Below are 25,040 nucleotides of genomic sequence, written 5' to 3' on the forward strand. Positions count from 1 at the left end.
TTGATAGTAATATAAGATACATGCTTTTAATATTTATTTTAACTCATTTGTGTATTTTTTTTCTGCACTTATTTGTGGATTCATTCATACATGTATTTGTAATTAGTTTATTTCGTCACCCAGAGAACTCTGCTGGCTAAAGGAGATCACTGCGAGCTACGAGGTTGAGCTTATAACCGTGTTATTGTTTTGTTTAAATGAAAATCCTAGTTTTGTATTTGAGTTTTTTTTCCTTGTGATTCTATTAAGAATTACAAAACGTAATTTTTTTTTTTGGATATTCCCTTTCACAAAACGTCGTGGTCACGTGTTTAGATAGAGCACGTGACTCGTGCCAAACATGGCGGGCCAGTGGCGCAATGGATAACGCGTCTGACTACGGATCAGAAGATTCTAGGTTCGACTCCTGGCTGGCTCGTTCTTTTCTCCTTCTGCCCTCTGCTCCTGGCTCAGATCAGAGGGAGATAAGAGGGACGAGGAACCTGATGCAAAAATGAAAACGATGAGTTTCACCGTTACGAGGGACCTGCTCTTAGACCCACCTTCCTGCACTTGGCTGTACCCTTTAGGTTTCAGTGAAAAAAAAAGTAATTGTAGGCCTATTCACAGACCCGAAGTGATTTATATTGTGTTTCTCGACATGACATTGCAAGTGTCTACAAGCGCAAGTGATACTGCCACACAATGATCAATGGAATGTACTTTTTGTAAGACTCGCTGATTCACGCTTTAAAGCGCCGCTGACATGTACTCACATGTCTAGATCTAGAGGTACACCAGTTGGTAAAAGTGGCCCATTCTTAGTTCTTCCCAGCAGCCATTTCAGTGACATGGATTTAAATTGACAGTTTTCCAGTACTCTTCAAAATGGTTTTAAATCTTTAGTTAGGCATTTTTGTGAGCTAGCAGTCTCTCTAGTCATAATAGCAGTATTGCACAGAAAGGCTAAAAACAGTCCTACCCCAGTTCCAAGAAAACCCACTGGGGACGCTCCTAGGTACCTCACAGACGCACCCTAAAAGCTTTGGAGCCCTCAGGCTATGTCTTGCGAAGTAACAGCCTATTTGGTGGATGGCTGCAAACAGGCCAATTTAGCCCTTAAATAGCCCTCAACAAACTGTAATTTAGCGAAAGTTGGACCCAAAACCGGGTTTTAAGAAAATCCACTGGGAACATTCCCAGGTACTGCCATGACACACCCTAGAAGTTTCCGAGCCCTCAGGCTACGTTTTGTGGAGTTATGGCCCATTTGGTGGAATGCTAAAAACAGGCCTATTACCTATATAAAAGTAGCCCTCAAAAAATTGAGATTTTCCCAAAGTTGGACCCAAAACCCAGTTTTGTGCAAATCCACTGGGCACACTCCTAGGTACCGCATGGAGGCACCCTAAAAGTTTCTGTGCCCTCTGCCTCAGTTCTGTGGAGTTACATCCCCTATGGTGGAAGTCTTAAAACAGGCCCATTTCGCCCTTAAAAGTAGCCATGAAACACTGTGAATTTCCAAAAGTTGAACCCAAAACATAATTTTAAGAAAATCCACTGGGGACGCTCCTAGGGACCTCACAGATGCACCCTAAAAGTTTCAGTGCCCTATTTTTTGTTTTGTTGAGTAATGGCCCATTTGGTGGTAGGCTTAAAACAGGTCTTCTAAGCCCTTAACAGTAGCCATGAAAAAACAGTGTTTTTATGAAAGTTAGATCCAAAAACGCTGTTTTGAGTAAACCCAAAGGGGACACTCTTAGGGACCACATGGATGCACCTTAAAAGATTCAGAGCCTTGGGGCATTGTTTTGTGAAGTTACAGCCTATCTGGTCGAAGTCTAAAAACGGACCTCATTAGCCCTTAAAAGTAGCCTAGAAAAAAACACAATTTTCCCAAAAGTTGGACCCAAAATTGGGTTTTGAGAAAACCAACTGAGGACACTCCTAGGGACCTCACAGATGCACCTGAGAAGTTTGCGAGCCCTTAGGCCACGTTTTGTGGAGTTACAGCCCATTTGGTAGAAGGCCTAAAACAGGCCAATTAAGCCCTAAAAAAAGCCCTCAAAAAATGTGATTCTTTTCTATAGTTGGACCCGAAACCCAGTTTTGAGAAAATCCACTCGGGACGCTCCGAAGTTCCTCCATGATGCACCCTAGAAGTTTCTGAGCCCTCATACTATGTTTAGTGGAGTTACGGCCCATTTGTTGGAAGGCTAAAATCAGGCCTCATTAGCCCTTAAAAGTAGCCCTGAAAAAAAATGTGATTTTCCAAAAGTTAGACCCGAGTTCCCATTTTGAGAAAATCCACTGGGGACACACCAAGGGACTGCACAGACGCACTTCAGGAGTTTTGGCCTGGCTACGTTTTGTGGAGTAATGGTGGAGCTTTACAATCAGTTGGACCAGAATTCCAATTTTGAGAAAACCCACTGGGGATGCTCCTCGGGACCGCATGGATGCCACCTAGAAGCTTCTAACCCCTCTGGCTTTGTTTTTTGGAGTTACGGCCTATTTGGTGGTAGGCTTAAAACAGGTCTTTTGAGCCCCTAAAAGTAGCCCTTAAAAAACTGGGATTTTCAGAAAGTTGGACCAAATACTGGGTTTTGAGAAAACCCATTGGGGACACTTCTAGAGACAGCATGGATGCACCCTAAAAGTTTTGGAGCCCTCTGGCTAAGTTTTGTGGAGTTATAGCCCATTTGGTAGACAGCTAAAATCAGGCCATTAAGCCCTCATAGTAGCCCTCAAAAAACTGCAATTTTCCAAAAGTTGGACCTGGAACCCGGTTTTGCGAAAACCCACTGGGGATGCTCTTAGGGACCACACAGACGCATCTTGAAGTTTCGGAGCCCTCGGGCTATGTTTTGTGAATTTACGGCCCATTTGGTGGAAATGGACATTATTAGTACATTGACTGCTTTGAACCAATAATACAGTGATGCATGTCAATATAAGCCCATCTACCTACAAAAATAAAAATTTGTAGTTGTCTGCGATGAAAGCATATCTAAATGGTTTACTCGGAAGTAAATTGTTTTTTTTAAATGCAAAAAAAACAAAACAAAGTTGAGACTTTTGTAATGAATTTATTAAATATTTTCTTTACAACAATCATACAATATAAATGCATAGGTTTGCTCTTCATCTTAACCTACAGTTGGCTATGAAATAAGGACCTCAAATGTCAGGAGCAACTTAAGTTCTAGGGTTAGTAAGTCCAAGGCATGTATGTTTAACATATGAATTGCAAAGTATGCAATCAAAACTGTTGACGACATATCCAAGTAGCATCTGAAGGGTTTAATCAAAGTCAAGATAAAAAAGACCTCCAGAGTACAGATCTGTCAGCGGTGTCTCCTCGTTAAATAAACAATGTAACAATATGACTTGAGCTGCAGGCTTCATATCAACCTTTTCATTAGCATGTAGAGATCTCACGTATCTATTTATTAGTGCATACAGCATAATGCATGTAACAAAGCATGGCTGTCAACCTTCCTGCTCAGACTTGGAAACACAAGGGAGTCATGATATAAATGTAAAGCCCAAAAGCATTAGGGCAAATCAATCTCCAGGATAACTTCACTGTTGTATTTTTGTGGAATGGTTGTGTTAAAAAACATTTTTCATGTTGTTTCATTGATGACAACCCCCCCCTGAATGGTTTCCATTTAAAGATGAATACTTTTTGGATAATCCCAGCTAGAATTTTTAAAAGGGAAATAACCTCTGTAATGTTAAATTAGATAAAAGTTAACACCAAGTTTTGCATATTTCTCATACTAAATATGTACAAACTCTTTATATTAGATGTGGATTTGGAGGCAACATCTGGAATATTTTGTGGACTCCTACAGATTAAATATTTTAGTAAGTAATAAACTGTTTAATACGTCTTCCAGTGGAACATTTGAACATTTGGCACTAATTACTACTATTTTTCAGGGTGGATTCATAATCCCATCGGAAGCTCTGGACAGATCATTTATGAGTCAAATTCAAACTTTCACAGTGCATGATATTAAGTGTACCATTATTTAACATGAGATGGTTTCCAGATGTTTGCACAATAAGTGAAAGTGATGCACACATTTTTAAAAGAATCATACAGCATCATTTTTGCAAAGTCAACAGCCAGTATAATCAATGCATTCAAAGAAGAGCTTTGATGTGCGAGACAACTCCACTCAAAACCTCAAAACCTCTCTACAAAAAGAAAACCTTTATAAGCAGTCCTGTAATAGTACACACAAGCCTTTGTACGATGTCACACATCATGTTAATCAATCCTCTACAACAAGAATTGTACAAATCTTCTCCTCCTGTCAGTCACTCTTTGGCAGTTCCTCCACATGTCCACCAGGTGTCTCCCAAGCTCCACCCACAGCAGGGATCAGAAGGAGGAGGAAGAGACGGAAGAGGAGCAGCCTGACTCGATGTTCTTCAGATGGCAGGAGTGGCAGAGGAGGTGGCCGTTGAGAGGGTAGCAGCGGTGACCCTCTTCATCATTTAGCTCCATCTTACATTCCTGAGGAAGACACAGGAGGAGAGGGATGGGAAGGTGATTCACAAGGATGTAATTTAAGAGGGAAGGATAACAAGTCTCATTTATGACCTAAATTATCCTCATTATAACATCTGAAAGACTGAGGAGCAATAATTATCTCATCAGTATAGACATACAGCTGGTGAATCTCTGCATTTACAGACAGACTGACTATCATCAGCAAAATCATTAATGCATGTTGAGAAAGTACAACAGTGGACCGACAAAGGGCTTCTTTATCAGTCCTCAAAGTTTGTTTTCAGGTAAAAAATCTGTTTACAGAGACACAATAACATCAGAATGCTCCTCATTGTATGGGTTGAATGATGAAGAAAAAAACACACACCAGCTGTAATTGTTAATCACTCCTTTAACAGAAATCCGCTCCTCACAGCTCACTGATTTTCATGGAGCTAAATAACAGCAGCTGTCAATCAGCGTTTGTAAAAAAAAATAAATAAAGAGGCACTTGAGTGAGATGATGAGGTAGATATGGATGATGAGGTGTTGCATACCTGATTTCCACAGCAGTATATAATTACCACCCAGACTGTAATTAACACCAGGAAATCTCCCCCTAACGATTTCTCTTAATGAGCTATTCAGAGTGCTCCTGGCTCACAGCCACTAAACATGCAGCTTTCTTTAATGCACAGCTTTATTTCAGGTTTGGTAAAAGAGAAAAAGGATTTGTTTTAAATTAACCCACCTCACAGTGATAGCATTCCACATGATAGTCTTTGTCCATGGAAACAACTCGGATGGTTTCATCAGACCCCTGTGAAAGAGATTGAGAGGCAGCCAAATCTTAACAGAAGATACATGAGCTGTAAAAAAAGTGCTCAAAGCAGAATTTTCTGAACCTTAAACCCCTCCTCTGCATCACAACCTGAGAGCTTTATCTCACACAGCATGTTTACACAGTGTGTGGTCTTTGTCCACAGAAAAAGTGAAACTAAATCACCCTTCTCTGATTACAGTATCAGCCTGACACTAAACTCCTCAACATGCGTACAGCAGCTTCTCTAAACACGCACTCAGTCCCCCACCCAAATACACACGGGCTCACACTCACCACACACTACCTCTCCCCCACATCCCCGCCTCACTGCTCACTCAAAGGGGAGGGCAGGGGACATTCCAGCAAAGTCAAATCTAATTTTGGACGTTTCTTTGTTTTTGCCAGCATGTCCCGTCTGCGTCTGTGACCTGCTCATCCCCTTACTATCCATCTGCTCCTCCATGACAACACATCTAATCATAGGACAGAGATATCAGGCCTCACCTGCAGCCTGCAGGGAAATACTGCTATATTAAAGTACCTGCTACATTCACAGTCATGTACTGTGCTAAGGTGATAGCTGAGTAAACATGAGCAGATTCAGATTAATAATCCGATGAGCTCCTGGTGGCTCAGGGTCCAAAGGTAAATTCCAGGAGCTTCTGCATTTAATCAAGGAATTAAGCTGATCTACTGCTGATACCACAGGAGCCTCCAAAGTAACTGCCACAACCAGATTTCTTTGCCAGCTCAGAATTATTTTCCAGATTAAAAATCTGTTTATTTACACTAAAATTACCGAGTACATACAGGGTTAATCAATCAAGGAAGCTAACCTCTAGCTTTCAACAGCACAAGCTACGTGTTCGTCAGTGGCAGACTGAATGTATTCAACTTGATCCTTCTATGACACTCAATATTCCAGTTATCACAGTCACTTGTAAACGGAGAAGGAAGGTATTTGTAGCTGTGGTAACAGGATGTCTGTGGTTTTAGTCCAGCTCAGGGGCTTTTGTCACATGTTACCTGCCATAATTCACTCCTCTGGTTTCCTGTCATCTCTCTACCATCAGGCGTCTAATAAAGACACGATGACATCCACAGGAACGCTTATAAAAACTTTCACCTAATATACTCCTGCCGATCATGTCACCAGAGCTGAACTGCAGGGCATGTGATCAGACTGTATTAACAGCATACACATGAGTGGACCAGAGAGATAAAATAAGAGCTGTATCAGGGATAACTTGTTGGCTCTGTTTGCTTTAGTGAGGAAAATCCCACTTTTTTAGATGTACGTTAAAGACGCTATGAGGAGGATCTGTCTGATCTATCTTGCGCACACTGTCGTGAAGACATGAATTTTTAAACAGGTTTGTCTGTTTTGGAACTAATTTTCTTTGTTCAAGACAATTTTTTACCAGATACAATGCGATGAGGTCAAGTATTTTTAAGTACAGTTACAGAGCACTGTTTAAAATATGACAACAAGCAAACCTTGTGAGTGTGTACCCTATGACAGCAGTCAGCTTTATGTAGCGCTACTAGCAGCCTGGTGCGATGGTTTATCCATAGGCTAACGGGACAACAAGCAAACTGTCAGTTCGTTAAGTAGTTTAGTAGCCGTTCATATGTAACACTAACAGCCAGATGCCATGAGACTTGACTGTAATGTGTAATGTTAGTGATGAATTATGTCCTGCCAGTTATCTACCAAGCAGAGCAAACGTAACCTCACTCTTTATTTTATTGATAGACTCTCAAGTTTGCACAGACCACTGCAGAATAACTGCTGACTGTGGGTTAAAATAAACATAATCACAAACAGTTTAGCCCCTGTCTTAGCCTTTAGCTCTGGCCGTATCACTCTCCCGTTTATCTTTCTTCTGCTCTTCTGTCTTTTTTCTGTCTTACAGTTCGGCTCCAGTGTCCACCATCACTTTGAAACTAATGACATACATCTTTTCAGCAGAGAAAAACACAGATCTCTCTTCTCACTTCTAAACTTCCTCGGCCAGCCAGGTGTTGTCATTGAAACCTAAACATGCCATAAATCCATCTGGTCCTGCTTGACCTGATGGGGGAATTAAGAAGTAGCATTTCAAAATAACTTATATTGGAGCTGATCTTATTGTAAAGTGTGGATTACAATCAGGCGTATATCTAGAAGGGTGACTTTTCAAGATCACTTAGAAAGTCCTCACAGCCTCTTTAAGGAATGAAACCCTGTTGTACATTTTTGTCAATAAAACAAAATAAATGCTGCCACTGCTGTGAAAGTGCTTGTTGATGATGGGTTAACACTGGGTTTCTTCACTTATCATAACCAAGAGTACAGTATTATTTAAACATCCCCACGTTCAAATATCCACTGAGCCTTTTTTCCTTAATTTACCTCTGAGGGTAGGATGGGCTGGTTACAGGCTGCACATTTGGGTGCCAGGACCCTGTAGGAGAGAGAGATTATGAAAGATGTTTTTTATAGATTTCTTTGAATCTCACTCAAATAAACAGACTGAATTTAAAAAAAGACAGATCATAAAGGTTGCAGTTTAAAAATTGATGTTCCTCTCCAGTCCCTTTAACCTGATGTTCCTCCCTAGCTGTGACTCCTTTCTGATTCGTCTGTGAGATGCCAGTACACAGATGTGCTGGCTTCCCCTCACACACGTGAATCCTCAAATACCCCCAAAAAAGAAGCACAAAAACAAAACGCAAAATGAATTCATTCTTTCCACACACATGGCTGGCACCTGGAGGTCAGGGGGAAATAACAAAGAGCCTCTCAGTGTGGATGGGCATGACTGCGGTTAAAGTCGAACACATACTGTAAACACAATGAGGTTTGTCTGATTTAATCAGTGTGGAGAACATGTGAGCACTGCCAGACCGCCATCGGCCATGTGCCTGGCCGTGCTGAACATGCTGTCCCAGCAGGCAGAAGAAAGGCTGGAACCGTTGATGTACAACAGGTGCTTCTGTTTAGAAGTTTTAGAGCAGAATCCTTTTTTCTTGCGCTTTTGAATTCTTGATTTTTCACTCAGACTTTCAGAACGGGTCACTGCTCGTTAAGGCCAAAAAGAGTCATGGCTGCACGCCGCTCTTCACACCTCTAACTAGACAGTGATCTTTCCTCCCCTCTTTCTCCCCCCTTCTCTTTTATCCCTGAATAAACTTCTCATGTGTCAGTCACACGTGGCAGAAGGAAACTCAAGCGACTCTAACAGCAGATTAACAGGAAGCTGGGAGTATTTGGAATATGAAACGTGGATATTTTCTACACTGTCATGCTTAACTTATTCAAAACAGACAAATCCAGCCTGTGTGCTCCTGTTACTCTGAAAAGCTGAGGCCCACCTGTGGTAGTCTTTGAGACAGTAGATCTTATTTTCAGTGTCCACTGTGAAGGGCACTCCGTCAAGGCTCTCGTTACAGATGACACAGCGGAAGCAGCCGGGGTGGTACGATTTCCCGAGGGCCTGCAGGATCTATAAAGAGGTGAGGGAGTGAAGACAATCAGGACGTCGATACTCCATTTCTTTCTGCCACTGCTGTTTTAGATTTCCTCACTTTCTGTATCCAATAAAACTGAAACAGCCACTGCTTTTCAAAAATCTTTGCCTTTAGATTGGATGAATTTTTCATGATCCCTGAGGATATATTGGGCCTTAACAGCAGCTAAGAATAGAACAAAGCTAAGAATAAACCCTCAGAGTATTCAGAGTGATATATCACCAAAAATCCCACCAATCAAACAAAGCTTAAAGAAAGGCGCTTCAAGTCACTTTGCTAATCTTTTTGACAAGCTCAAGATGAGAGCCTAAACGACACAAACATTCCCAGTGATGGAGTGCAACAGGTTTCTTCAGACATCTCCTTTGTGTGTGCCTGTGTGATATTACCCATAAGCCTGCGTGTTAATCAGTGTGTGTCAGACAGAAGGCTGCATGTGGAGATTCAATACTTCCTCATGAGTCTTTGTCCAGATGTGCCCACAAAACGCTCATTCCTGGTGAAGTAACTCTGCTGGGATTACCTCAGACCCAAACACACACACACCCACACACACAAACTACACACAACTACACACAAGTTGAGAGGGGTAAAAGACACTCACCATGTCCATGATCAGATGTCCACATGCGTTGCACTTGTCTGCAGACTGCTGGAACCCGGAGTACTTTAACAGACAGAGACAAGACGGCAATGATGTCAGTGGAATTTGGTGATTTAATGCATGACTGCATCCTCCGACTTTCTGATTCAGACTGAGCTCTGAAAAACTCCACTCTGTCTCCCAGTCACAGTCAGAAGTAGCCTTTACCGTTAAGCGTAGTTAAACCAAAACCCCTTTTTTGAAAGCTGCTTAAAATCACTGCTTTTGAGTGCTCAAGTCTGTCAGCTCGGCGTTATCAGGTATTATTATGTCAGAACATTGAGGAGAAACCATGTGTTTCAGGTTTGGCAGTTTTAGTGCATAGAAAGAGCGGAGCCACAGTCTCTGTTGAAAGGTAGGGTCTGCAGGAAGTTTGGGTACTTGTTTGTGAACACAACATTCAAACTGGGCTACTTCTCCTTGGCTTAGTGCCAGCAGCAGCACACATCCACAGCCTCTGATTGTGACAACATGAACCCACCCACTAACCCAGCAACCACCTATAGCATTGAGTTTCTAAGTGGGAAAGACTTGGGAAAAGTGCAGCTAACTTGGTAAGTTAGCACAAGCTAACCGCATGTATTTGACACACGTGATTAGGAGAAAGCCAACTCATGTCACTCTTTGTCCCGTGCTGCTCACCAAGTGCCCGAAAGCAAGTGATAGTCGAGCCAAGCCTCTGCCTCATTTAGGAAAAAGCCATATCTGTTTGGCGTTTTGTTTCACTTCGGTTGTTTTTCTTTCTCCATGCTTCATCCACTATTGTAGCCACTTCGGTTAGCTTCCTCCACTGGTTATTATCAACTCGCAAAGTCACTTGCACACTGGGTACGCTGTGATTGGCTGGGGCAACCATGCTTACTCTCCACCCCGAAACGTCCCAACACAACCAAAACATCAACACACAGGCAGAGAAGGGGGTTTGAGGCAGACACAGACACTGACACATATGTATAGAGGACCAAAAGTGTTGATAGAGCAGGATTAATTCTGAATAAGCGGACCATCTGTTTTTAGGGAAATCCTGCAGATTCTGCCTTTTAAAAACATCTCAGGATAATACATACTGAGAGTGCACACATTTATTTTGCACTGCTGTAAATGGCCTCGCTGCCCTCCAGTCTATAAACCAAAGCAAAGCAGCTTCTCTGGTTACTGACCTCCTTCCAGTCTCACCCAAGGGAGAAAACTGATATGACCCTGCTGCATTAGATGCTAAAAACTGGACCACGAGGTCAAAGTCTCTGGCTGGGATTTTGTATTTGAGTTGAAAGCTGCAGGATTAAAGGCTGAATGTATGTGTGTAAGGTTAACTTCAATGAAAGGTGGTGTCAACAGAGAGTGATACAGACTTGGGACCATGCGAGGTGAAAGTAATCATAGCTCAGTGAGAGGAAGGTCCTGGGAGAGATCTCACCCTGATGGAGATTAAAAGAACACATACCTTAGGTTAGAGATTCTAGATAATGATTGTGTATTGATCACTCACCAGAAAGTCCTCTTCACAGAAAACCTTTCCTCCCACATAGTAGAACGCTTTCCCTCTCAGCCTCCGACCTGTGGAAGTGAAACATCCACATTTATTATGTCCAGAAAGAAGGCACTTGGGAGTTTTTTTATTAATGTTACTGATTAACAATAAGTACATTTAAGTAGATGAGAAAAGGGCAAGTCAATGATTGGATGCTTAAATGGTAGAAAAATGTTTTAAAGCCATGAGCCTGGTCTCAGAGGAAGGTTTGAACACTAACGCATAAAGACCACAGTGATTAATTATACCCATTTGAAGGTAATGGACCCTCTTACAATATTTATAACATCCTGCTAAATCCCAGGCAGATAAATCAAACACATAGATCTATGGTGTGATGGTGTCTTAATATAATGTGGCTGGGCCAAAGAGCAGGCTGCAGGAAGACGAGTGATACATCTGGACAGAACACACGTGGGGAAAATGCTGACCAAATCAAATTACTGTACAGGTGCAACAGATTAAACACCCCATGCTATTGGATTCCATGTAAACCACAGGCCAAGGCCTCTGATGACCCGCTTTTCTTCTTCTTTGTTCCTTTACGCTGTCTTTCTGCACGCTGTGTTTGCTTCCTGTCTGTCTGTGAGCTTTAATAGCTCTACGCTCAGGATCTGCCGACTTTTTGTAGCAGCGCCAAAATACACTCTCACATACACACACTGCTCACTTCACACTGCTATTCCTGTCCAGGTCCCACAGGAAGAGGGAACATTCCTCACATTTTCCAGAAGGGAAGGTGAGGGAGGGGACAGCAGGGGAGAGGAGGGGTTAACCTCGGAGAACAGGAGCTCTATTTTATCTCCTCCGCTCCATCTCATGCTCTGTTTACCTGATAACTTTGTCCACATCATCTCACACACTCATTTAGCCTCAAGGAATGGCTCAGGTTTTATCTCGAGACATAAAGCAAGACTTGTAGCTATAGGAAATAAGTCAGACACATTTTAAAGAAATTATTCAACCTGTGGAGGTAAAAAAAAAAAAATCACATCTCTGAGAAAAAAGAGAACTGTACTCCAGTAAACCTCAGACTAGTGCTGTCTTCAAATCAGAGTGCACATTTGATCAAAGCTGAAATAGATATCACCTTGAAGGCTCACAGAAAGCTTAGATTGACTTCTTAAATTATTGATCAATCATATTCTGTGAAATCAAACTTCACATATAACAGCCACCCAGTCCCAGCTCCTTTAATCCGCTTTACTTTCAAAACAAACGTTTTCAGTGTTAAAATTGAGTCTTGATTTGATAGTTTGAAATGACTGGTTTAAAACTCATCTATTCAAAGTGAATTGAAATCTTGTGATTCATCTTTATCCGAAAGTAAAATTCCCAGAGGAATTTCTTCACAATCATATTAACTCATTCAATAGAATAATAAAGATGGAGCTCATGTGAAGCCTCCACTATAACTGATTTAAGAGGAGGCAAGTCATTTCCATCAGGCCCAGTTGTGTGACTGGCTTTGAGTAATTAGTGACACGTAGTGTAAGAAGTGGGTCTCTAAAGGACGAAGAGTGGAATGGAGGGGATGAGAGTGAGATACGGTCAATCCCTCTTCCTCACATTCCTGTCTTTTTTTTTCCCAGTGAGCCAAAGAGAGACGGCTCTGAGCTTTGCAGGGAGATAAGAGCTTAATTAAAGTCAGGAGTCAGGGCTGACAGTTCGAAAAGCACCAAAAAAAAAAAACTTTGACTGTTGCTCTTTCATAAAAATGTAAAATACCTGAGCAGCAGAACAAAACACAGAGCCATTTTCTAATTAAAACTGTCCATGAACTCCTGATTTTTAATTTCATTCAGAAAATACAAATTGACAATGATCATGAGGTGACTTGGTAATGAGACCTCAATCTGCTAATTTATTCAGAGGGAAGACATCTCAGCAGAAGAGTGAAATTGTGTTTACATACATGATCTGCCCTTCTAAAGGTGTCCTAAAACTTTTCGACATTTATAAGAAGTCGATGTAAAAGTGGAAATAAATCTTTCTGACAGTAAACAACAAGTAGATTCCAAGTTCCTTACGATCAACTCACCGGATGTTAACATGATTAAAGTTAAAACCTGCTGACCATCTTAGATAACGAAGCTACTCAGTTTGAGGCTCAGTTATGTTAATGTTATGTACAAATTCACTCAAAAAGTATAATCTAATTTTGCCAAAACAGATGGTCACGAGAAGAGGACACAAAGTCCACCTGTATTTCAAACATTACATATTAATACACAATACAATACTGAGATAAGCTAATAAAGAGAAAGGAAATTGCTTTCTTTTCTCCCCTTTCCCTCTGATTTCAGGTTAGATTCTCTGTGATCAGTCCTGCTGATAAAATATTTGAGTTATATCTTCACCTGGACTTGGGTTATACCACTGAGGGTTTGTACACATGCAATGGTTAGCCTTGAGGGAATGCACACATGTAGCCCTAAGGAATGCGCTCCTACCTCTCAGGGATCAGGGGGTAACTCGTGCACTGAGAGCATGAGAGGAAGTTCACCATCATACAGACATGTTATGTAAGAGTGATGACTGTCGTAACATATAGCCCCAGAAGATCCTGAGATTGGAAGTCATGTCCAATTCAAGGCAGTGTATGTTTCTGTGCACCATGTGCTGCTCTCTGTGCGTTAGCTGCTGATTCCTGAATGGTCCCCCTCTCCTGCTCTCATATTGTTGCATCCAGCTGACATAACAGCTCCCTGTGTCCTCCTGGAGCCAGACCTACACCAAGGGCCCCCTATGCCTGCATTCCTCTCCAGCTGAGATGCGTTTCCCTTTAGCCACTCACAGCGAGCACAACCTTTATGCCCTCACATGGAGCAAGCTATGAGAGGTATGTAGTGTGTAAACTCCTCTATACCCCCCTCTTCTTCAGACATCAGCCTCACTCTGAGCCACAATATCCTCCTTTTCATCTCTGTGCTAAAACACATGTGTCAACACAGGGACAGAGCGTAAAAGAAAACAAGGGTTTTAATCGCAAATTTGGAGGCGTAACCATCAAGGTCAAAGGTTGTGCAGAATAATGGGCTGGAGTAGAGGTCACTGCAGAGCCACAAATACTTCACATACCAGGCGTCTGATAATTGGAACAGAGGTTTTAATTGGTGGAAGCAGAGAGCAGGGTCACGCTTCAGGCCACACATACATTGAATAGTGGTGAACCTCTACTATTAGCTACGTCCACCTAATTAGTCAGGTTCATTGTTAACAGCAAAAGAAAAAACACAGGCAAGTGTACCGCTGAAAAACAAAACAAAACAGAAACTTAATTATTAGATGGCAGGGAGACAACATAACAACTTCTTCTCACTTATTCTTGTGTTATGTATGAAAATAACATATTTATAGCTGCTATGTGGAGGATCTGTTTTAACTGGACTGCCATAAAAATGTGACTTTATAACCAGGCGTGTTTGTTTTGGAACAAATTTTCTTTGTTTAAGACAAATTTTTAACGGATACAATGTGACGGGGTAAGGTATTGATCAGTACAATTGCGAAGTGCTGTTGTTTGAAACATGACAACAAGCAAACGTTGCGAATTGGTACTGTATGCCAGCCATGACATATCTATAGACTAACATGACAAACAGCAAACTGTCAGTTGGTACAGTAGTTTAGTAGCTGTCCATAGTGAGACTTGTCTGTAATGTGTAACGTTATTGAACCCCAATTATGTCCCGCCAGCGCTCTTCTACCCAGCAGAGCTAACGTAACCTCCCTCTTCATTTTATTGATAGACTCTCAAGTTTGAACAGACCACTGCAGAATAACTGCTGACTGTGGGTTGGAATCAACATTAGCACAAACAGTGATTGACTTTTAGCCTTTAGCTCGGGCTGTATCTCTCTCCTGTTTAGCTTTCCTCTGCTCTTCTGTTCTTTTTCTGTCTGACAGTTAGGCTCCTGTGGCCATCATCACTACAAAATTAATCACAGAAATCTTTTCAGTAGAGAAAAACACAGATCTCTCTTCTTTCTACTAAACTTTCCCACTTGGTGTGGTTTTGTCATACAGACTTACATACAGACAAACTCCTCAGAGCTCCTGTAAAGATAAGATATTCCAACACACATCAAATAGCCTAATTTATCCTTAAAATCAAAACTGGACAAAGGACAAAAGCAAACTGACCTGAAATTGGAATTGTTTTAGGATCTCTGGGCTACAGTCAAGGTTTAGGTTTAGATTGACTTATGTGTTTGTGGACAGATATCGCTGATGCTCACTTTGAAGAAGTTCATTTTTTCTCTTCTCATATCTTGTAATTATCTTCTCTTTTTGTGGTTGTAGAAGTTGCCATGAATTTCAATTATTAACTTTCTTTGTTTACCAAACTTTAGAGAATTTCTTGTTAAGTTATATATAACTATGATTTGTTGACAGAGATGTGTAATTATAAAAAAGTAAAGCGGAAATAATGTTCAAAAAATCAAAACTGTATCTGGATAAAGAAATAAAAAAAGGAGCACAAACAAATACTGGGAACTGTCTTTGTAGCAAAGTGGTGTAGTGTAGCATTTGTATCCACAGGATTTTACAGCAAACCAGTACGAGCAGCCGTCACTGCTTAAACCTGCTGAAACCTACAACCCCAACAAAGCAGACTCTATACAGCACCATTCCAGTGTTTTCTATGCATAAAGTACATTTTTTTGTTTAGCACACGAACTGAGTCTGCAAAAAGTCTTGCCCTGTCTGCTTTTGTGTGGGCTGCATGAGTGACTGGCACACCCAGAAACCAAACACCAGCTGTACGTGACAGTAATCCCTAAATAATTGTGTGTTTTTGCTTGGGCCAGAGTACGACTGAAGACGAAGGTACCACTTTTAATTTTAGTGGACGGGTCTTTGGCAGCCAATTTGTCAGGAGGTGACATGAGCTTTACATGTGAATAAACCGAGGAGGGAAAAGTGTTTCCACTGGAGTGAAAGTCTGAGTTAAGGTCTGGTGTGTTTGTACTTACTACAGGCGCTGCAGGTAAAGCAGGAGTCGTGGTAGAGGCTTCCCATAGCCTGGCAGGCCTGGCTGGCTCCATACACTGACTTGTTGCACTTGACACAGACTCCTGAAAGACATCACAGAAAATGAGTCAGGAAAGTCAGTCACTCAATCAGAGGCAGAAATCAAAACAGTTTTGTAAAGAGAGTTGTAAAAGCTGTGATTCAGATTAAAACAGACTAAACAATAAAGGCTGAGGAAAAATATCCTTTCATAAAAGTCAGGAAGCTGGTTGGGAGGCTGTATCGTTGAAAGGGGAGATATATCCCTCTTTGCTTATTTGACTTGGCTCAGACACTGAGAAGTCTGTTAATGAAGTCTTTGATATAAATCAAAACCGTGCAACCCTTCCAACAAACACAAGACGCCGCAGTCTCCTTGATTTCACCTATTCATAAAAGCAAACTTCATTTGAAAATTATGAAACTACAAACCCAAGAAGAGCAGAAAAGTAAGAGTGTCCTCGCTTGAGTGAAGAGGAGCAGCTTTGCCCTTCAGAGAAGCATGCAGGGCACTGTTACGTAACCTCTTCTTTGACTTTGGACAGCTCATGAACACGGGGTGTCCATGTGATCGGAGCAGAGCAACCTTCTATGAGAAGCTGCTAAGGATGCATCACAACCATCCAAAGACTGGGCACGAAAATATTATCTTTGGTTGTCCTATTTCTGCCAATCTCCATCTCTTCCTGGGAGCATGCTCTGAATGATATGGTGTTATATGACAACTGACATATGGTCTGTGACAAGTGACAACCCCCATCACTGCTGATCCTAATGGGCAGTGAGCTTGCTGCTAAATCAATCAGCTACGGTGTGATGTGACCGTCCAATCTCAAAGGATTAAGTTAGAGTAACACCAACAGAGATGGCAGCGGCACTAACAGCAGATGATATTAAGACCTTGGGCATCTCTTTGGTGTTAGGATGTGTGTGCTCGTATGTTTCTACAGAAGAAGTCCCTGGAGACAGAGGTGGAGCCCAGCCCAGCGAAGCACTAGACCTCCTCAAACACTGACAAAGAAACTTCTGTTTCCACTGTATCCAGCACACATCACGCGGCTGCCTGCACACACTGATACGTTAAGCAACCTTCTTCAAATACACTGTCAGTAACACAATATATAACAGGGCTATATATAATCCAGACAAGGTCCCTCCTAATTCCACAACAGAGGACACATCATCAGGGGCCCCAACAGCTGGAGGAGAGATTTAGAGGTAATAGAGGGATATAATTAGAAGACAGATGAATGCTGCTTTATGTAACTGGTTTGTTAACATGCATTCAAACTACTGAAATATGTGTGCAACAGGTTGTTAAATTATAATCTCTGATTTTCTCACATATATGTTGAGCACTCAAATTAAAAACACTACCTTATTCAAGCACACAAGGTTGTGTGTTATTTTCTTTACTTTTTAATTTCGGACCTCATTCCTGTTTTAAATACCTTTTTTATAGTAGCCTTGCTGCCACTTGGGCCACAAATCCGCCATTGGCCAGGGTCCCATGTTCCAAAACACTGTGATTATTCAGAGGACTGAACGCTAGCTTAAATGGGGGAAGGGGAAGCAAAACATGCAGCCAAAACTTCAGCCCCCCTCCCCTCACCTTTCCCAGCTGTCAAAACTCCCAGTAGACGCTGCTTGCTGGCAAATACGCCACTGACTAAAAACAAGACCTCTGCAGCCACAGAGTTATCACTGCTACAGCTACACGCCAGGTTTCAGGATCTATATCAGATACACAGCAAGATACAACATTTGGTTTAAAAGAAGCAAAGGTGTGAAATATTAAAGCAACGGTTGCCATGTTTTTGTCGAATGTGACCTTGCTTTACTTTTAATCAGGCTCAAATGTATTCATGTGTTTTAGAAAAAAAAGATATTAAGCTTCATACTGGTTACTTTTATTAAATGGTAGCCAGGCTTGGTCTCAGTGATGTCACCCATTGGTTTCTGTAGCAGAGTTTAGAAGTCAAACGAGGGCTACAAAGTGGATGCTGGTCCGGTCAACTAAGCAAGAAGCAAAGAGGTTGGCTAACACCTGCAGTGCCCTCCTATCAGTCAAGTCACACGCCCCTAAAAAATGATCGCCCTAATATCTTCAAAATGCAACAGTCCAAAAAAAATTATCTCCTATTTAGTGTGTGTCAGCAGGGTTTCCTGGACAGTCCTTGAGTAGACACATTAGGACCCTTTTTCTTACACTTTTGGCTCCATTTTTCTCTATGGTTTTCCTGTGGACAGTAAAAATCTGGACATCATCTTCATTGCCGAAAAAAAGGCTCCCCCTGATGGCTGACTGTAGTATAGGTCAGAAAAATCTATCTCCCCACTCATTCCAGATGGGCTGGGGTCAAACTTTACAAAATAAATACAACTCACTTACTGTATTCTTTACAATTTTCCACAGCTTTGGTTAAAAATTTTGACAGTTTTGAGCTTTCCAACTAGCTGTTACACAACAAACAAAATATCTTTATAAGGAAGTGTTGACTGGGCTACGAGGCTGTTTCCGCTGGTGACTTGTTTTCATTTTAGAAGCAGTGTTAATCAACAAACCAAGATTAACCACATTTTTTAAGGGAATATGCATGATAAAAACAAACTTTAAAATGTGACTTAATTCTAACTTTGACACATCCACCACACTTAAGTTCCGTGAAAGAGATAAACCGTAGAAACGTGCTCCTTTCTTAACCAGAATATACTAAATGCTGTGTTACCTATGGCAACATTTTCTATCATATAACACTTTAACACCACACCCAAAAAGTAAGACAGTATAACACACTCAGTCAAACACCCCAAGCCATATATTTCCAGACAACACACACACACACACACACACACACAGATACACACAGACACACACACACGTCTATAAAATTCAGCCTGCAAAAGCCTGCCAGAGCAGAAGCCAGGAATCCCTGGGAAGAGTTAAGATGAAGCTTTCCACTCTACAGCCAGATGGGATAAATTAATTCTCCATCTTATCACAACACTAAACACTCTACTGAATGTTTGAGCGTGAGTCCATCTATAAAAGTGGAACACCAGGATGTCCCGTCACTTTTCCCCTCTGCGATGAACTTGTCCATAAATCTGACATCCTCTCAGGCTCCTGCAGCCAAGGACAAAGGAGCAGCAAGAACTTCTCCCTAAATCTCTCTGTTTGTCAACTCATCCATTCAGCTGCACCGCAAGCACCCCTAAACTGGTCTGGGACTCCCCTCCCCTTTGTATCTAAGAGCTCATTTGTAAAATTCTTCTCTCTTTTCCTTCAGACATTCCTCAATGTTCCCTCGGTGCAGCCATTTGGCAGTGGACTCATTTTCCCAGAACCTCCAGCTGCAGCTATGCCAATCAGTACAACGTGGACGGTTGGGAACTCTGATGGATCCCAGTTTAAAAGCAGCTCACCGGATGTGTTTTAAACCGCCATGGCACTGGTACAGACTTCTGAAAGCACATGTGGCTCACAGAAACATCATCTTTATCCTAAAATCTTCAAACACACATCCATAAGTATGAAAACATGTGTAAACATACTTCCAAAGTCTGCATGTGTTATTTTTCTTAGGAGCATGAAGGTCTTCAATGATAACACTTCACTCTGCTGAAGAAAGAAAGACTTGCCCACACAGATTTTTTTGTCTGACATGAAGGCATGAGTCAGGATGAGCCGGTTGAGCGGGGAAACTCCATACACAACAGAGCCCACACATGGTGTGAGTGGGCTCCGTGGGAATTGGTAAGAAAGAAGACATTATCCATGTTACATCAAAACCTACACTTGTGCTGGTTGCATACTGACCATGCTCTCCCACACATGCGAACCATTCACATCTCTGCGCTATTTAAGAGTCTTGTCGTGACTGTGACGTACGCCAGAACATCTTCCCTTACATGCCAGTGAAGCACATCAGGGGGCTGTGAACTACCATCGTGACATTCCAGCAGGAAATTCCTTCAATGAGGAGGCGTGGGCGAGCTGTGGGTATGTGTGTGTGTATGTGTGTGCGTGTGTGTGTGTGTGTGTGTGTGTGTGTGTGTGTGTGTGTGTGTGTGTGTGTGTGTGTGTGTGTGTGTGTGTGTGTGTGTGTGTGTGTGTGGCGTATGTGTGTTGGGGAGAGGGTTCTGTGGCTTCTCCTGATCTCGTCCTCTTACAGTGTGTATGAATGACCTGGGCGACAAACACCTGGCCACCATGTCATGACCAGCTCTATCTGCAACAAACTCAGGATCAACAACTTAGAGTTTATCCACTGTGTATATGATTGGTTTCATGCAAGCTGAACTTCCAGCTAAGCATTTCCTTTTTTTAGCGCTACATCAACTTCCTGAGAGCATTCCAACAATCCAGATGTTGTAGCTGGAGTGAAATGAGGAACAGAAACCAGTCAATTTGCTGATCATTGACATTTCTCAGCATCCCAGTCTATATCTGTTACTCATAGTGATGTATTTATAATTTCCCTTTCTTCCCTTTTCTACACTTTACTCCAGAGTCATTGTAGATTTAAAAAATGCTAATAAGGTTTGGGATGGGTACCTTTCACATTTAGAACGGTTTGGTACCGATGCCTGGTACCTGGCAATCTGTACAGGTGCTCAACGGTACCAATTTTTGGTACTTTTTTGTGTTTATGTGTTATATATATATATCAATTTGTTTTACAATAAAATATATACATTTTTTCAATTTAACATATTTGTTCTTCAATATATAACCTTGCAATGCTGTATTCATGTCCAGCATGGAAAACTGCCTTCTCTTCTAGTCCTTCACAGTCACAAGGATGCAGTAAGGTACCTAAACATGGTACCTTTTGATTTTACGTGAATCGGTACCCAGTACTTTTGACAGAATTTGGCCGGTACCTAAAAAAGTACCTAATTCAGTACCCATACCTAATAAGGTTATATCAGGAACACTCAACCATCATAAAGTCATCATTCAGTTAAAAGATGATTTGTCATTGCTCCTTCCTATTGTAACCAGAAAAATACCAGTATGAGCCAGGAATGGGTACCACACTAGGTATTTTTTTTAGGTACCAACAAATTTCTATCTGTTCAGAGGAATGGTTCACATAAAATCAAATGGTACCATGTTTAGGTACCTAAACACATCCTGACTGTGACTGTGAGGAAGGAGAAGAGGTGGTGATTTTTCCATGCTGGGCATGAACACAGCATTGCAAGTTTATATATTGAGAAATAATCATGCTAAATTGAAAAAAATTGAAGAACTAAATAGAGATGGGCTGATACACTTTTTTACATTCTGATCCGATCTATGCCTGGGCTCTGAGTATCAGTCCATACCGATACTGATCTGACACCAGTGTAAAATAATAACCTGCATGCCCTACCGTAGGATAAGACTGGTAATGTTTTGGGTAAAAGGCAAAAAATGAGTAGATGGAAAAACTGAAGTAAAAATTTATATTAACTATAGATTATCCAAATGTTTAGCACTCTTTTGGTAAAAAAAAGCAATGCTTCAGAATGTACTGAAATTCTATTCAAATGTAAAGTTTTATACCCTGTAGACTGGTAATGCAGCAAAAAAAAAGTGCATCAAACGTAACATTTTAAATCAAGTAGCCAAGAGCGGCGGTGAAAAAAGGCATGGAGCTGTTTGCCTGGATTGGCACAATGGGTCTGCCCCTTTCCCACCGATACCGACCCAGCTTTGAGGGGCACCGATACAACGATACCCGATACCAGGATTGGTATTGGTGCATCCCTAGAACCAAATATTGGTACTGTTGAGTGCTGATACCAATTACCAGGTACCAGGCATCAGTACAGTATTGTTTCAAATGTGTGAGGTACCCATCTCTAGTATGAGCAGTCCCAGTGGTTGTTTTTTGTGATCACTTGTGCATGTGCTCATCACATGCACTAGCCTGCATGGCAAACTCACAGAGTCAGAAGAAATGTGCAAGCACATGTCTGCAGGAGTGACATCATAGAAAGAACAATAAACGCCACTGTTAGTGAAACAAACTCAACATGGGAGCTTCAAAACGATCCCAGGCTTAATGGAGATTACAGATCTGACAGTTAGAAGAGACCAAGCTTTATCTAATTACACTAAACCTCCTAGAGAAGATAAGAGGAAAGCATTGGTCCTCCCGGCCTTTGCCCCACCTTTCTACAGCTGCCAAGAGGGGCAGACAATGAATCATTTAGAAAAGACACAAACAAATTAGAAAATTATTCTGTCTGCATTCCACAACAGAAAGATGGCTGCCTCCCACAGCGTCTGAATAATAAGTTCAGTTATTTGATTGGCATCAAGAATGTCCGCTGAAATGACATAAGACAACCGCTCAAAGTCCAAATTAGGCTAGAAACGACAAATGTGTCAATGTTTATGAGGGAGACAGAGAAGCGTGAGAAAGTGTGACAGTGTGTTAATATGAAAACAAAGAGAAAGTGTACTATCAAGTGGATCTATCAGTCAATGTGGCATAACCAAACAGAAACACATGTTGGTGCAGACTTGTTTGTACTGTCTTACCAAAGTAATCAGCCTTTGGTTGGGCGTCCAGCTCTTTCTCCAGCCGCTTTGTGAGAGCTTCTAGTTTGATTTCAGCTGCAGAGGGCCCCTGGTCCTGGGGTTGTGATGAGAGGGACTGACAGGCTAGCTGGACAGGCTTGGTGGGGCATGGTACTTGAGCTGTGGTGCTGGTGGCCTGTCCAAAGCTGGATCCTTGGCTCTGGCTGTGAACTTTGTTGCTGCTTTTGGTGACATTTCCAGGGATCAGCTTAGCAGACGCCTCGTGAACTTTGGCTTGAGGTGTTTCAGGTAGGAGCGAGGAACCTGCCACAGGACCATTATGGCTGGAAGTGGGTTTGGAAGTTGGGGAGGATGGTGCATAATGGGCTGGAGGCTGTGTGGAAGGCTGCTGCTGCTGCTTGTGGAAGTCAGCTCCCCCAGTGAAAGCACTCAGAGGCAGGGTGGGGATGAGATCTGGCTTTGCTGTGCCAAAAGCATCTCCAGACCATCCCCTTGCTGGACCAGCTGAGGATGGTGGACTCCTGGTGACAGCCTGATTCTGCTGGGGTGGGAAACTGTTCGCAGGAGGAGGTGCAGGCTGTCTTTGGGGCTGCTGAGGTGACGTGTTGCTGTCAGACCCAGACAAAGTTGGAGAGAGGTGATGAGAAGTGTTTCCAGGGCTGTGGGGAGAAGGGCTGCTGTGCTGGTATGAATGTGGCTCTAAACGCTCCTTATTATCGTAATTGTTTCCGTAGCCAAACGCCCTGCTGGCTGGAAGTTCAGGCTGAATGCCTGTGAGGTGTTTTTGGCCGTCAAACTGTGCGTACTGATTCCCAGCCGTGGTGCCCGGCACTGGGCCAGAGAGTATCGGGGGCTTCGCTGCCGCTTCACCCGGCTGTCTGTAACTATTGATAGGCGGTCTGTCTTTGGTGTAATAGTTGCTGTTGTGTCCTCCATTCATTTTAAAAGCCATGTTGTTTTTCGCCATCTCCTCTTGCTGCTTCTGCATGTGTATTTTTGTCATTTTGGACGCAAAAACTTTTCTCGTCTCCTCAAAGTCAGGGTTATTTCCTGCATCCCTCCTGGTTCGAAATAAACCATCTCTGGATGCTTCATACATGTTCAGGTCCTCGATAAACTTACTCGCTTCGAGTCCCAAATCCTCGTATTTATCCATGATGGAGATACTTTGCTTCAGTAAAGTAAAACAAAAAGATTTGCCAAAGTCTAACGACTCTAGAAAACAGTGATATTTCCAGAGGGTATTACACGCGTACGTGCAGGAGCTCGAAGTTTCGTAGAGTCAGGCGTCCAGACCCAGAGTGAAACTTTCCTCGTATTCCCAAACTCTGCTGCTCGTTTTTAAGTCCGCTGTGAAGAAATTCAGAGTCAAAAAAGTCCCTTCCACCTCGGTGAAACAGCTCGTCCGTCTGTTCTTCCGACTCAGCTCTGCCCCAACTGAGCCTCGGTCGGACTGGTTATAAATGTGAGCAGATCCCAGATCCGATAGCCTGGACGACCCCGCAGGCTGCCCCCTCCTCCTTCTCCCTCTTTACAGTCCCAGCGGGGAAGCCTCATTCAAACTTTATCCACCACACGTCTGCCAGACCAAACACTCTGGAGTGATAAAAAGGCTAATATGTCGCCAATACAGCCACGGTGTGCTAATAACAGAAGTCCAATGCGAAGAACCGCCGGTATGAGGGATAACCGTTGGACGGGAGCCGTACGTGGCCACCGGACGGTCGTCAGTTGGGAGTCGGACCGAAAACAGAACAGTTTGTTTTTAAAGGTGCAGTACTTCAATGAAGCCACAAGTAAAAGTTCAGTTCAGACTACCGCTGGACTCTGTCCTAGACTGCGCTGACACTCACTACTTGCGAGTGTTGTCTTAAAATAGCGGAACCTGGGGGCAGATATTCGCCCGCTGGTTCCGCTCAAAACCGACCTTCACATCCTGTTTCATATAAAAATATCAACAGCCAGTTGACTCAGACGCTTCTCTTTGAGTCAGCAGGACAGTGTTTCTCCTTTCCTCCCAAACAATTTAAAGGGCTGACATTTGAGAGTTCAGTATCTGATTTTAATGTTTTTTGTTTGTTTGTTTGTTTGTTTTTAGTAGACCGAGACAATTAGGTAACCACCTATCCTCCCTCGCAGCTCCCCAGGAATCATACTAACGCTGTTCAATTTGCCATTTTAAGTAACTAGTTATATACATTTAATTTAATATAACTACAAATAAATTTTATGAAAACTTTGAAAAAATAGAAAAAATAATAAAATTAAAACTACTACAGTTGCAAAATGGGCTACATCTACATCTGTCGCCCATAAAGTTTGAATAAAATATTTTCTACCTCTGTGTATGAAATAATTGTGACATGATTTATTCTCCATGTATAAGGCTTATTCCTTCAAAATGTTATATCGATCAATCTTTTACAAATATAACACACAAAAAATGAAAACAAAATTAACCTTTGCAAATCACAATCATTTCGATCATTT

At 42.1% G+C, this 25,040-nt stretch overlaps 1 protein-coding gene and 1 non-coding gene across 2 annotated transcripts; one reads left to right on the forward strand and one right to left on the reverse strand.

Moving 5' to 3' along the window:
- Positions 1–345: 345 nt before the first annotated feature.
- On the forward strand, positions 346–418 carry trnar-acg (transfer RNA arginine (anticodon ACG)). The gene has a single exon. It is a non-coding gene; the product is annotated as a tRNA-Arg (tRNA).
- A 2,630-nt stretch (positions 419–3,048) lies between these two features.
- On the reverse strand, positions 3,049–24,325 carry limd1a (LIM domains containing 1a). The gene is made up of 8 exons (XM_074682672.1): positions 22,551–24,325; positions 15,976–16,077; positions 10,955–11,022; positions 9,427–9,489; positions 8,667–8,797; positions 7,705–7,756; positions 5,238–5,306; positions 3,049–4,510 (listed from the first exon to the last, which is right to left on the reverse strand). Exons 1-8 carry the CDS (start codon positions 23,704–23,706, stop codon positions 4,376–4,378), a joined length of 1,776 nt encoding a protein of 591 aa, XP_074538773.1. The 5' UTR covers positions 23,707–24,325; the 3' UTR covers positions 3,049–4,375.
- Between the last annotated feature and the right edge of the window lie 715 nt (positions 24,326–25,040).

Source organism: Halichoeres trimaculatus, unplaced genomic scaffold (genome assembly GCF_033239565.1).
Source record: "Halichoeres trimaculatus isolate MK-OKI-2021-1 unplaced genomic scaffold, fHalTri1.1 fHalTri1_scaffold_12, whole genome shotgun sequence".
Taxonomy (NCBI): Eukaryota; Metazoa; Chordata; class Actinopteri; order Labriformes; family Labridae; genus Halichoeres; species Halichoeres trimaculatus.

Coding starts and splice junctions, on each gene's coding strand:
- limd1a (XM_074682672.1), bottom strand. CDS start 23,706: ATGGATAAATACGAGGATTTGGGACTCGAAGCGAGTAAGTTTATCGAG. Junction 11,023..15,975: donor CTTTACCTGCAGCGCCTGTA/GTAAGTACAAAC, acceptor TCACTTCCACAG/GTCGGAGGCTGAGAGGGAAA. Junction 4,511..5,237: donor TGGAATGCTATCACTGTGAG/GTGGGTTAATTT, acceptor TGTCTTCCTCAG/GAATGTAAGATGGAGCTAAA.